The sequence below is a fragment of the Coregonus clupeaformis genome, chromosome 29 (assembly GCF_020615455.1).
Source record: "Coregonus clupeaformis isolate EN_2021a chromosome 29, ASM2061545v1, whole genome shotgun sequence".
Classification (NCBI taxonomy): Eukaryota; Metazoa; Chordata; class Actinopteri; order Salmoniformes; family Salmonidae; genus Coregonus; species Coregonus clupeaformis.
This window is the reverse complement of record NC_059220.1, coordinates 5,983,433-5,998,722: the sequence shown is the minus strand read 5'-3', so window position 1 is coordinate 5,998,722 and position 15,290 is coordinate 5,983,433. Positions and strand designations below refer to the sequence as shown.

Below are 15,290 nucleotides of genomic sequence, written 5' to 3'. Positions count from 1 at the left end.
GTCTACTACACTTCATAAATATCAACAGTAAGTCAGTCTACTACACTTCATAAATATCAACAGTAAGTCAGTCTACTACACTTCATAAATATCAACAGTAAGTCAGTCTACTACACTACATAAATATCAACAGTAAGTCAGTCTACTACACTTCATAAATATGAACAGTAAGTCAGTCTACTACACTTCATAAATATCAACAGTAAGTCAGTCTACTACACTACATAAATATCAACAGTAAGTCAGTCTACTACACTTCATAAATATCAACAGTAAGTCAGTCAACTACACTTCATAAATATCAACAGTAAGTCAGTCTACTACACTTCATAAATATCAACAGTAAGTCAGTCTACTACACTTCATAAATATCAACAGTAAGTCAGTCTACTACACTACATAAATATCAACAGTAAGTCAGTCTACTACACTTCATAAATATCAACAGTAAGTCAGTCTACTACACTTCATAAATATCAACAGTAAGTCAGTCTACTACACTTCATAAATATCAACAGTAAGTCAGTCTACTACACTTCATAAATATCAACAGTAAGTCAGTCTACTACACTTCATAAATATCAACAGTAAGTCAGTCTACTACACTTCATAAATATCAACAGTAAGTCAGTCTACTACACTTCATAAATATCAACAGTAAGTCAGTCTACTACACTTCATAAATATCAACAGTAAGTCAGTCTACTACACTTCATAAATATCAACAGTAAGTCAGTCTACTACACTACATAAATATCAACAGTAAGTCAGTCTACTACACTTCATAAATATCAACAGTAAGTCAGTCTACTACACTTCATAAATATCAACAGTAAGTCAGTCTACTACACTTCATAAATATCAACAGTAAGTCAGTCAACTACACTTCATAAATATCAACAGTAAGTCAGTCTACTACACTTCATAAATATCAACAGTAAGTCAGTCTACTACACTTCATAAATATCAACAGTAAGTCAGTCTACTACACTTCATAAATATCAACAGTAAGTCAGTCTACTACACTTCATAAATATGAACAGTAAGTCAGTCTACTACACTTCATAAATATCAACAGTAAGTCAGTCTACTACACTACATAAATATCAACAGTAAGTCAGTCTACTACACTTCATAAATATGAACAGTAAGTTAGTCTACTACACTACATAAATATCAACAGTAAGTCAGTCTACTACACTACATAAATATCAACAGTAAGTCAGTCTACTACACTACATAAATATCAACAGTAAGTCAGTCTACTACACTTCATAAATATCAACAGTAAGTCAGTCTACTACACTACATAAATATCAACAGTAAGTCAGTCTACTACACTTCATAAATATGAACAGTAAGTCAGTCTACTACACTTCATAAATATCAACAGTAAGTCAGTCTACTACACTACATAAATATCAACAGTAAGTCAGTCTACTACACTTCATAAATATCAACAGTAAGTCAGTCAACTACACTTCATAAATATCAACAGTAAGTCAGTCTACTACACTTCATAAATATCAACAGTAAGTCAGTCTACTACACTTCATAAATATCAACAGTAAGTCAGTCTACTACACTACATAAATATCAACAGTAAGTCAGTCTACTACACTTCATAAATATCAACAGTAAGTCAGTCTACTACACTTCATAAATATCAACAGTAAGTCAGTCTACTACACTTCATAAATATCAACAGTAAGTCAGTCTACTACACTTCATAAATATCAACAGTAAGTCAGTCTACTACACTTCATAAATATCAACAGTAAGTCAGTCTACTACACTTCATAAATATCAACAGTAAGTCAGTCTACTACACTTCATAAATATCAACAGTAAGTCAGTCTACTACACTTCATAAATATCAACAGTAAGTCAGTCTACTACACTTCATAAATATCAACAGTAAGTCAGTCTACTACACTACATAAATATCAACAGTAAGTCAGTCTACTACACTACATAAATATCAACAGTAAGTCAGTCTACTACACTTCATAAATATCAACAGTAAGTCAGTCTACTACACTTCATAAATATCAACAGTAAGTCAGTCTACTACACTTCATAAATATCAACAGTAAGTCAGTCTACTACACTTCATAAATATCAACAGTAAGTCAGTCTACTACACTACATAAATATCAACAGTAAGTCAGTCTACTACACTTCATAAATATCAACAGTAAGTCAGTCTACTACACTACATAAATATCAACAGTAAGTCAGTCTACTACACTACATAAATATCAACAGTAAGTCAGTCTACTACACTACATAAATATCAACAGTAAGTCAGTCTACTACACTTCATAAATATCAACAGTAAGTCAGTCTACTACACTTCATAAATATCAACAGTAAGTCAGTCTACTACACTTCATAAATATCAACAGTAAGTCAGTCTACTACACTTCATAAATATGAACAGTAAGTTAGTCTACTACACTACATAAATATCAACAGTAAGTCAGTCTACTACACTACATAAATATCAACAGTAAGTCAGTCTACTACACTTCATAAATATCAACAGTAAGTCAGTCTACTACACTACATAAATATCAACAGTAAGTCAGTCTACTACACTTCATAAATATCAACAGTAAGTCAGTCTACTACACTACATAAATATCAACAGTAAGTCAGTCTACTACACTACATAAATATCAACAGTAAGTCAGTCTACTACACTTCATAAATATCAACAGTAAGTCAGTCTACTACACTACATAAATATCAACAGTAAGTCAGTCTACTACACTACATAAATATCAACAGTAAGTCAGTCTACTACACTACATAAATATCAACAGTAAGTCAGTCTACTACACTACATAAATATCAACAGTAAGTCAGTCTACTACACTTCATAAATATCAACAGTAAGTCAGTCTACTACACTACATAAATATCAACAGTAAGTCAGTCTACTACACTTCATAAATATGAACAGTAAGTCAGTCTACTACACTTCATAAATATCAACAGTAAGTCAGTCTACTACACTACATAAATATCAACAGTAAGTCAGTCTACTACACTTCATAAATATCAACAGTAAGTCAGTCAACTACACTTCATAAATATCAACAGTAAGTCAGTCTACTACACTTCATAAATATCAACAGTAAGTCAGTCTACTACACTTCATAAATATCAACAGTAAGTCAGTCTACTACACTACATAAATATCAACAGTAAGTCAGTCTACTACACTTCATAAATATCAACAGTAAGTCAGTCTACTACACTTCATAAATATCAACAGTAAGTCAGTCTACTACACTTCATAAATATCAACAGTAAGTCAGTCTACTACACTTCATAAATATCAACAGTAAGTCAGTCTACTACACTTCATAAATATCAACAGTAAGTCAGTCTACTACACTTCATAAATATCAACAGTAAGTCAGTCTACTACACTTCATAAATATCAACAGTAAGTCAGTCTACTACACTTCATAAATATCAACAGTAAGTCAGTCTACTACACTTCATAAATATCAACAGTAAGTCAGTCTACTACACTACATAAATATCAACAGTAAGTCAGTCTACTACACTACATAAATATCAACAGTAAGTCAGTCTACTACACTTCATAAATATCAACAGTAAGTCAGTCTACTACACTTCATAAATATCAACAGTAAGTATAGCCATTTACTTTTCTCTTTCACTACACTGCATTCAACATGGAAAGATGTCACTCAACTATAATGTTTGTGTGTTAGAGCGCTGAACCAGTGCAGTGTGGAGGTATATCAGAAGATCGGGACTCTGTATCCGGAGATGGGCGTGCATGAACGTTCCCTGGACTTCCTGATTGACCTGCTGCACAAGGACCAGCTGGATGAGACGGTGCATGTGGAGCCTCTCACCAAGGCCATCAAATACTACCAGCACCTGTACAGCATTCACCTGGCAGATCAGACAGAAGACTGCACCATGCAGCTGGCTGACCACATCAGGGTACCTACAATCTTTATGCCAAGTGTGTGCAATGCCAAAACTTTTAAGTCACTGGTCAAAATCCAACTGGCAGGACCATGTAAAATGTTGTTCAACCTAGTGGGTTCCTTTAACTACAGTAGATGTACACTACCGGTCAAAAGTTTTAGAACACCTACTCATTCAAGGGTTTTTCTTTATTTTTTACTATTTTCTACATTGTAGAATAATAGTGAAGACATCAAAACTATGAAATAACACATATGGAATCATGTAGTAACCAAAAAAGTGTTAAACAAATCTAAATATATTTTATATTTGAGATTCTTCAAAGTAGCAACCCTTTGCCTTGATGACAGCTTTGCACACTCTTGGCATTCTCTCAACCAGCTTCATGAGGTAGTCACCTGGAATGCATTTCAATTAACAGGTGTGCCTTCTTAAAAGTTAATTTGTGGAATGTCTTTCCTTCTTAATGCGTTTGAGCCAATCAGTTGTGTTGTGACAAGGTAGGGTGGGTATACAGAAGATAGCCCTATTTGGTAAAAGACCAAGTCCATATTATGTCAAGAACAGCTCAAATAAGCAAAGAGAAACGACAGTCCATCATCACTTTAAGACATGAAGGTCAGTCAATACGGAAAATGTAAAGATCTTTTAAAGTTTCTTCAAGTGCAGTTGCAAAAACCATCAAGCGCTATGATGAAACTGGCTCTCATGAGGACCACCACAGGAATGGAAGACCCAGAGTTACCTCTGCTGTTACCAGCCTCAGAAATTGCAGCCCAAATAAATGCTTCACAGAGTTCAAGTAACAGACACATCTCGACATCAATTGTTCAGAGGAGACTGTGTGAATCAGGCCTTCATGGTCGAATTGCTGCAAAGAAACCACTACTAAAGGACACCAATAAGAAGAAGAGACTTGCTTGGGCCAAGAAATACGAGCAATGGACATTAGACCAGTGGAAATTTGTCCTTTGGTCTGGATTCCAAATTTGAGATTTTTGGTTCCAACCGCTGTGTCTTTGTGAGACGCGGTGTGGGTGAACGGATTATCTCTGCATGTGTATTTCCCACCGTAAAGCATGGAGGATGAGGTGTGATGGTGTGGGGGTGCTTTGCTGGTGACACTGTCTGTGATTTATTTAGAATTCAAGGCACACTTAACCAGCATGGCTACCACAGCATTCTGCAGCGATACGTCATCCCATCTGGTTTGGGCTTAGTGGGACTATCATTTGTTGTTCAACAGGACAATGACCCAAAACACACCTCCAGGCTGTGTAAGGGCTATTTTACCAAGGAGGAGAGTGATGGAGTGCTGCATCAGATGACCTGGCATTCACAATCCCTTGACCTCAACCCAATTGAGATGGTTTGGGATGTCGGACCGCAGACTGAAGGAAACAAGTGCTCAGCATATGTGGGAACTCCTTCGAGACTGTTGGAAAAGCATTCCAGGTGAAGCTGGTTGAGAGAATGCCAAGAGTGTGCAAAGCTGTCATCAAGGCAAAGGGTGGCTACTTTGAAGAATCTCAAATATAAAATATATGGATACTACATGATTCCATATGTGTTATTTCATCGTTGTGATGTCTTCACTATTATTCTACAATGTAAAAAATAGTAAAAAATAAAGAAAAACCCTTGAATGAGTAGGTGTTCTAAAACTTCAGACCGGTAGTGTATCTCCACATGACTCCTTCTTACACGCTCTCTCTCTTTCTCTCCCTCTTCCCCTCCTCTCTCCCTCCCCCTCTTCCCCTCCTCTCTCCCTCCCCCTCTTCCCCCCCTCTCTCCCTCCCCTCTTCCCCTCCTCTCTCCCTCCCCCCTCTTCCCCTCCTCTCTCCCTCCCCCTCTTCCCTCCTCTCTCCCTCCCCCTCTTCCCCTCCTCTCTCCCTCCCCCTCTTCCCCTCCTCTCTCCCTCCCCTCTTCCCCTCCTCTCTCCCTCTCCCTCTTCCCCTCCTCTCTCCCTCCCCCTCTTCCCCTCCTCTCTCCCTCCCCCTCTTCCCCTCCTTTCTCCCTCCCCCTCTTCCCCTCCTCTCTCCCTCTCCCTCTGTCCCCGTCTGTAGTTTACCCAGAGTGCGTTGGACTGTATGTCTGTGGAGGTTGGTCGTCTGCGTGTGTTCCTTCACCCGGGGCAGGAGAAGGCGGACCTGGCCTTGCTGCTGAAGGATCTAGAGACTTCCTGTTCTGACATCAGACAGTTCTGTAAGAAGATCCGCCGACGCATGCCTGGCACAGACGTGCCTGGGATACCTGCCGCACTCACCTTCCTACAGCAGGTAACCAATCAGTTTTACTGAGCTGCACTCTTGGTTAGGGTTACAGCGGATAAAGACTGACCACAGTTTTATTTTTAATTTTTTACAAACAGGTACAATATCATATAGACAGAGGCCTGAGCAGGATTTATATAGAAAATAATACATTTTAAAATATAATAAAAAGCATAATAATTGTCTTAAGTTTACATGCGTTTCTGTTCTTCATCAATATAAAGAGCCACTGTGTTTTTCTGTTGCTCATTAGAAAAAAACGAGATTTCAGTCTTGGAGGTGTGTTTCCTGACCGATTCCGCATTTGGTTAATGATGTTTGTCCCTCATGAGACACTGTAGACACGGAAGTCTGTTTCACTTCATCAAAATCCCCAAAATGAATCGAAGATAACTCAAGAAATCTGTAATTAAGTTTTTGCCAAGGATGTTTTTTGTTGCGCAATTTTACATCTAACTAAGGTGTATGTATTTCTCAAGTTAACAAATATGCAACGTGTTGTCTCATGTAAACAAAGTTGGAGCTGCTGGGCAGGTCTATCTCACTGATAGAGAGCAAATCAACACCCAACCGTAATATCTCACTGATAGAGAGCAAATCAACACCCAACCGTAATATCTCACTGATAGAGAGCAAATCAACACCCAACCTTAATTTACCCATTGTGATGCACGGATGTTCTAAACTCCGTTTTAGACAAGACTGACTTTATGACCAAAATGATCCTGTTTACACTTTGTAGTCAATTCTGACTCATATCGATACCAAACAGGCCGTTTTCAAAAGGATTTGTTGCTTATTAAAGGCTGTTGCTCTTTAAGGGATTCTGTAATACCTTTTGGAATTCATGTTAGAAAACAATAAAGTTGGGGGAAGTCTTCATTAATTTTGCTTTGTGGATGAAAGATTTTGTAAGATGTATTACAACATTGGTCAGAAATTCCATATTCCTATTAGAAAATCTAAAAGAAAGGCCTTAGGAATAACATTAACGATGTTGCTGCATTGCAAAGTAGAGGGTATGAAATCAAATTGAACACAAAAATCATTATAAGAGAGAACATCCCACCCATCGTTCATGACATCTAATACAGACCATATATTCCTCTCCAACTAGTCAGCCAGAACATCCCACCCTTCATTCATGATATTTAATACGGACCATCCAGTGCTCTGGATAAGATAGAGTAATTATGGGGTGTAAAGCGTCTTCCTGTAGAGAAGGGCTTGCTGGAGAAAGGCCGATAACTTGACAGGGAGCTTAGAGATACTGGCATCACATGAAAGGAGAAAACGTAATCCGCCCACTTTTCTAAACAGTTCTCTACACATACTAAACCAGAAGGTATAACTGTTCCTCAAAAAAAGGACTTTAACCAGTAAACTTTCAAAGTGCCATTAAAGCAGTCCTAATCAATCTCAAACTACGTTCTTTAAAGTCTAACCCTTCTTGGTATAATGGGTTCGGTTATTATAGATGTTTTGAAGTTGTCGCTGGAAATTCTAATCAATAACGAGGAGAGACAAGGTCAACCACCAATCAGGAACGAGGAGAGACAAGGTCAACCACCAATCAGGAACGAGGAGAGACAAGGTCAACCACCAATCAGGAACGAGGAGAGACAAGGTCAACCACCAATCAGGAACGAGGAGAGACAAGGTCAACCACCAATCAGGAACGAGGAGAGACAAGGTCAACCACCAATCAGGAACGAGGAGAGACAAGGTCAACCACCAATCAGGAACGAGGAGAGACAAGGTCAACCACCAATCAGGAACGAGGAGAGACAAGGTCAACCACCAATCAGGAACGAGGAGAGACAAGGTCAACCACCAATCAGGATATTACTTTATTCAAAAACGTATTAATAAAGCAGCAGGTCACACCACACACACCTGGGAATGGAGTGAGTGCTCTGCAATACTGAGGCTGGTCGACCCAACACTCTTGAGTCTAGAGGCCAAGAGCTCTGACATTCAAAGATCTTTTACAGCACGATACACCCACTTAGTCTGTGTATGACAAACAACAGATGTGTGGAATGAGTCAAAAAGGTTAGGATTTATATGAAAGACATTAATAATTCACAGCAGACAGTATCTGCTGTGAAGACTGTTCTCATTGTATGGAAACCAGGGTTTGGCGCCCAAAGACAAGGTTCTTATCAACTATTCCTAACAGATCTCGTCCCTGGTACCTTACAGACACCAATTCAGTCTATGAAAATGCAGGCTCAGTCAGACCAGAGACATCTCCCTCTCACACACCACGAATCATGAAATGAAAATGTGGCTGTTGGTTTTATCACCTAGTCATCACTTAATCAGTTGTCAGCTCCAGATACCCCTATCTCTAGTCAAACCCGTGTCCCTGACCACACGCATAGACTAGTCAAACCCGTGTCCCTGACCACACGCCTAGACTAGTCAAACCCGTGTCCCTGACCACACGCCTAGACTAGTCAAACCCGTGTCCCTGACCACACATCTAGACTAGCTGCAGGGATCCGGAGTAGAAACCTTCCCTTTACAAAAAAAAAAAACACAGCATTAGTAGAACAGTATAGAATTGTTAACTATTAATATTAAACAAAGCAGGTAAACATGTTACACGTACATTTTTCTCTCACAATGTCCTTTATGTATTTAACTATATTTGGGGAGAGGCCAAATAAAAGGCGGGGTAGATGCATCTAGATAAACTTTCCATTTTAGTCAAGTATACTCTGCCCAAAACGGAAAGATCTCTTTGAAGCCATAAGTTTAGCCTGGACATACACTCCTGGATTTGATTAAACATATTAATTGTATCACTTGTATCAGAATCTTTGGTGATATGAATACCTAGGTACAGTATTTTATCTCTAATCTAACTGGGATATTAAAAAAAAAAAAATAGCCACTGGAATTTGATGTTAATTTTTAAGAAAGACTGTGGTGTTGTCAGCTAGTTGGCTAACCGAGATGTCAGTACCCAGCACAGATAGCTTTTTATATCATTACAGTTCTTTAGCTGGATAGCCAGCATCTCAGCCGCCATGATGAATAGATATGGACTAATTGGACAACCTTGTCTAATACCAAGTTTAACGTCTAAACGAGGTGATGTGCCACCTGTTAATGACAGAGTTATTTATGTCCCAGTAGCCTTGATCAAATCTACGAACGTATCCCCAAAACCAAATAGTTCAAGTACCCGGAAGATTAAATGATATTTGACCGTATCAAAAAGCTTTATAAAAGATAAAACAGTCATCCTCATTTAGGGTCTCTGTATTCAATTAAGTCTAAGACTAATTTTATGTTGTTGTGAATTGATCTACCGTTCATGAAACCAGATTGTGTTTCGCTGATGACTTGTTCCATGCCTTTCTTAAGGTGATTTGTGGCTAAGTTTAAAATCTGTCGATAGGAGGGTCTGTTATCCAAAAATTTGGGATATTTTCCAGGCTTGGGAATCAAGATTATTACACCTTGTTTAATAGTGGTAGAGTGTGTTTATTTATTTTTAACCTTTATTTAACGAGGCAAGTCAGTTAAGAACAAATTCTAATTTACAATGACGGCCTACACCGGCCAAACCCGGACGATGCTGGGCCAATTGAGCGCTGCCCTATGGGACTCCCAATCACGGCCGGTTGTGATACAGCCTGGAATCGAACCAGGGGGTCTGTAGTGACGCCTCAAGCACTGAGATGCAGTGCCTTAGACCGCTGCGCCACTCGGGAGCCCAGTGTAATCTGTAAGGATATCCACATATCTAAGGTTTTCCCAGAAATGCTTGTAAATGTTTGCAGTAAAGCCATAATTTCCTGGTAATTAAGAAGATTTGAATTAAACTTCCAGTAGCCATTATTGCAAACCCTCAGGTGTAATGAGATAATTGCATAGTTTGTTAATAGGGAAGCAGACAGATACTTCTGAAATACATTCTTAAACAACATTAGAATCTAACCAATGGTCAATTCTAGAAGAATGAGAAGCAATGGGTTTAAACCAAGATAATTGTACTATTTCAGGCTAAAGTCAGTTAAAGAATAGTTAACTGTTTAAATAGTTTACAATTATTTAAAGAAATAAGTGTAAACATAAAAATAAATGCTAGTCAAACGACTAGCTAAATGTAAACAAGAGAGGTTTTAACTTACTACTGTAGTAAGAAGAACAATGGCCCTTTTTAAAACTATAACATCTCTCCTCGTAATCAGGTCAAGTTAGCTGACTAAACTATAACATCTCTCCTCGTAATCAGGTCAAGTTAGCTGACTAAACTATAACATCTCTCCTCGTAATCAGGTCGTTAGCTGACTGTAAACTATAACATCTCTCCTCGTAATCAGGTCAGGTTAGGTGACTGTAAACTATAACATCTCTCCTCGTAATCAGGTTAGCTGACTGTAAACTATAACATCTCTCCTCGTAATCAGGTCAAGTTAGCTGACTGTAAACTATAACATCTCTCCTCGTAATCAGGTCAAGTTAGCTGACTGTAAACTATAACATCTCTCCTCGTAATCAGGTCAAGTTAGCTGACTAAACTATAACATCTCTCCTCGTAATCAGGTCAGGTTAGCTGACTGTAAACTATAACATCTCTCCTCGTAATCAGGTCAGGTTAGCTGACTAAACTATAACATCTCTCCTCGTAATCAGGTCAGGTCAGCTGACTGTAAACTATAACATCTCTCCTCGTAATCAGGTCGTTAGCTGACTGTAAACTATAACATCTCTCCTCGTAATCAGGTCAGGTTAGCTGACTAAACTATAACATCTCTCCTCGTAATCAGGTCAGGTCAGCTGACTGTAAACTATAACATCTCTCCTCGTAATCAGGTCGTTAGCTGACTGTAAACTATAACATCTCTCCTCGTAATCAGGTCAGGTTAGCTGACTGTAAACTATAACATCTCTCCTCGTAATCAGGTCAGGTTAGCTGACTGTAAACATTTCACTACCTGTGTTTAGTGTTGCCAAAGCTATGGGGTAGTAGTAATGCGATGTCTGTTAATTAATCAGAATTCATTTGGAGGCTTTTTCCATTCAGGAGCTCTTCCATGGCGGGTGTGGGAGGGTTACCCACCTCTGTGTGGGAGGGTTACCCACCTCTGTGTGGGAGGGTTACCCACCTCTGTGTGGGAGGGTTACCCACCTCTGTGTGGGAGGGTTACCCACCTCTGTGTGGGAGGGTTACCCACCTCTGTGTGGGAGGGTTTACCCACCTCTGTGTGGGAGGGTTACCCACCTCTGTGTGGGAGGGTTACCCACCTCTGTGTGGGAGGGTTACCCACCTCTGTGTGGGAGGGTTACCCACCTCTGTGTGGGAGGGTTTACCCACCTCTGTGTGGGAGGGTTACCCACCTCTGTGTGGGAGGGTTACCCACCTCTGTGTGGGAGGGTTACCCACCTCTGTGTGGGAGGGTTACCCACCTCTGTGTGGGAGGGTTACCCACCTCTGTGTGGGAGGGTTTACCCACCTCTGTGTGGGAGGGTTACCCACCTCTGTGTGGGAGGGTTACCCACCTCTGTGTGGGAGGGTTACCCACCTCTGTGTGGGAGGGTTACCCACCTCTGTGTGGGAGGGTTACCCACCTCTGTGTGGGAGGGTTACCCACCTCTGTGTGGGAGGGTTACCCACCTCTGTGTGGGAGGGTTACCCACCTCTGTGTGGGAGGGTTTACCCACCTCTGTGTGGGAGGGTTACCCACCTCTGTGTGGGAGGGTTTACCCACCTCTGTGTGGGAGGGTTACCCACTTTAGCTAACATGTTGCGGTTGAGGGGCGCTGTGGACAATGTCTCATTTTTTCGCAGTTATTTTGTTGTTTGGCATTTTACAAGGTATCTTTTCGACATACAACTCAGCACTCTAAAAAAAAAAATTAAGAGAGATCAATCTTAGAATATAGAATCTGGGACTTGACCCAAAGAACAAACTAAAGTGTGACTGCTTGGTATGCCGCCATCTTGCCGGACAGCACAGAGTTTTTAACCCAGAGGCCTTTACTTCCTGGATGCCCGTGAAGCAGATTAAGACCAGGGTTTGGATTCAACGGATGAGTCAACGGATGAGCGACAAATTCCTCCCTGGTTGTTAATTATTCTCAAAATCTAAATGAACAACACCAGCTTCAAGCTAGTTATTTAAGTAGCTGACTTCGGACTGTTTGATCCCCCCAGGTGTGGTCTGATGTGGTCTCTGTGTTTTCTTTCTCCCCCAGGTGTGGTCTGATGTGGTCTCTGTGTTTTCTTTCTCCCCCAGGTGTGGTCTGATGTGGTCTCTGTGTTTTCTTTCTCCCCCAGGTGTGGTCTGATGTGGTCTCTGTGTTTTCTTTCTCCCCCAGGTGTGGTCTGATGTGGTCTCTGTGTTTTCTTTCTCCCCCAGGTGTGGTCTGATGTGGTCTCTGTGTTTTCTTTCTCCCCCAGGTGTGGTCTGATGTGGTCTCTGTGTTTTCTTTCTCCCCCAGGTGTGGTCTGATGTGGTCTCTGTGTTTTCTTTCTCCCCCATGTGTGGTCTGATGTGGTCTCTGTGTTTTCTTTCTCCCCCAGGTGGCAGATACACTGCTGGACTGCAGGAAGCACCTGACCTGGGTGGTGGCCGTGCTGCAGGAGGTGGCGGCTGCAGGGGCGCAGATGGTTTCCCGTCTGGGGGAGCAGGAGGGGCTCTCCGCCCTCAAACTAGAGGAGGTGGCCTTTAAGGCTGGGGAGCAGGTACACACGACCAAACAATTCAGTCCCATTCAAATCCTATTTTCCCTAACCTTAAACCTAACCTTAACCCTAACCCTAACCTTAACCTTAAACTGAACCCTAACCTTAAACCTAACCCTAACACCAAACACTTAACCTAAACCTAACTACAAACCCTAACCCTACGCACTAGCATTTTTCCTTGGTCTTCTCCACAACGATAGTAAAACCAAAAATACACACACACCTTACCTCTATATCTAACCTGACTGTCTCCAGAGTTATGGAACTCAGTTTGCTAAAACCTTACCTCTATATCTAACCCGACTGTCTCCAGATCTATGGAATTCAGGGTGCTAAAACCTTACCTCTATATCTAACCCGACTGTCTCCAGATCTATGGAATTCAGGGTGCTAACACCTTACCTCTATATCTAACCCGACTGTCTCCAGATCTATGGAATTCAGGGTGCTAACACCTTACCTCTATATCTAACCCGACTGTCTCCAGATCTATGGAATTCAGGGTGCTAAAACCTTACCTCTATATCTAACCCGACTGTCTCCAGAGTTATTCAACTCAGTTTGCTAACACCTTACCTCTATATCTAACCCGACTGTCTCCAGAGTTATGGAACTCAGTTTGCTAAAACCTTACCTCTATATCTAACCCGACTGTCTCCAGATCTATGGAATTCAGGGTGCTAAAACCTTACCTCTATATCTAACCCGACTGTCTCCAGATCTATGGAATTCAGTTTGCTAACACCTTACCTCTATATCTAACCTGACTGTCTCCAGAGTTATTCAACTCAGTTTGCTAACACCTTACCTCTATATCTAACCCGACTGTCTCCAGAGTTATGGAACTCAGTTTGCTAAAACCTTACCTCTATATCTAACCCGACTGTCTCCAGATCTATGGAATTCAGGGTGCTAAAACCTTACCTCTATATCTAACCCGACTGTCTCCAGATCTATGGAATTCAGGGTGCTAAAACCTTACCTCTATATCTAACCCGACTGTCTCCAGATCTATGGAACTCAGGGTGATAAAACCTTACCTCTATATCTAACCCGACTGTCTCCAGATCTATGGAATTCAGGGTGCTAAAACCTTACCTCTATATCTAACCTGACTGTCTCCAGATCTATGGAATTCAGGGTGCTAACCCCTATGAGTGCCTGCGCCAGTCCTGCTGCATCGTCATAGCAACAATGAACAAGATGGCCACCGCCATGCAGGAAGGAGAGTACGACGCAGAGAGACCCCAGATCATGGTAACTATAGCAACATCTGACTGTAGATACTGTATTAGAGACACCAAGACATAGTAACTCTAGCAATAGCAACATCTGACCGTAGGTACTGTAGACCTCAGATCATGGTAACTATAGCAACATCTAACTGTATTGCACTGTAGACTTCAGATCATGGTAACTATAGCAACAGCAACAGCTGACTGTTGGTTCTGTATTAGCGACCCCAAAACATATTAACTATGGGATGCATGTAGTCAACATGACCAGGTGCTGTCATTGAAGACCACATAATGTAGCCTCAGTCCCAGAACGTAGACTCAGGTTAAACATACTGATTGAAGACCGTCTGTGTCTGTCTTCCATGTTTAGTTGGAACTGGAAGATACACACTACCGTTCAAAAGTTTGGGGTCACTTAGAAATGTCCTTGTTTTCCATGAAAACATACATGAAATTAGTTTGAATAGGAAATATATAGCAAAAATGCATAGGAAATGTAGTCATTGACAAGGTTAGAAATAATGATTTTTAATAGAAATAATAATTGTGTCCTTCAAACTTTGCTTTCTTCAAAGAATCCTACATTTGCAGCAATTACAGCCTTGCAGACCTTTGGCATACTTGTTGTCAATTTGTTGAGGTAATCTGAAGAGATTTCACCCCATGAAGCACCTCCCACAAGTTAGATTGGCTTGATGGGCACTTCTTACGTACCATACGGTCAAGCTGTTCCCACAACAGCTCAATAGGGTTGAGATCCGGTGACTGTGCTGGCCACTCCATTATAGACAGAATACCAGCTGACTGCTTCTTCCCTAAATAGTTCTTGCATAGTTTGGAGCTGTGCTTTGGGTCATTGTCCTGTTGTAGGAGGAAATTGTCTTCAATCAAGCGCCGTCCACAGGGTATGGCATGGCGTTGCAAAATGGAGTGATAGCCTTCCTTCTTCAAGATCCCTTTTACCCTGTACAAATCTCCCACTTTACCTCCACCAAAGCACCTCCAGATCATCACATTGCCTCCACCATGCTTGACAGATGGCATCAAGCACTCCTCCAGCATCTTTTCATTTGGTCTGCGTCTCACAAATGT

At 40.7% G+C, this 15,290-nt stretch overlaps 1 protein-coding gene across 9 annotated transcripts in view; it reads left to right on the top strand.

The window, feature by feature from the left end:
* The window catches only part of dctn1b (dynactin 1b), a 167,293-nt gene that overhangs the window by 130,696 nt on the left and 21,307 nt on the right, over positions 1-15,290 (top strand). For all 9 annotated transcript variants that reach the window (XR_006657597.1, XM_041854446.2, XM_041854445.2 and 6 more), the window contains 4 exons: positions 3,753-3,990; positions 6,045-6,257; positions 12,796-12,957; positions 14,086-14,217. Coding sequence is in view for 8 of the 9 variants with exons in the window: in XM_041854446.2 (XP_041710380.1) it covers positions 3,753-3,990; positions 6,045-6,257; positions 12,796-12,957; positions 14,086-14,217 (745 nt within the window). In the remaining variant the exon portion in view is untranslated. The remainder of the gene's footprint in view (positions 1-3,752; positions 3,991-6,044; positions 6,258-12,795; positions 12,958-14,085; positions 14,218-15,290) is intronic.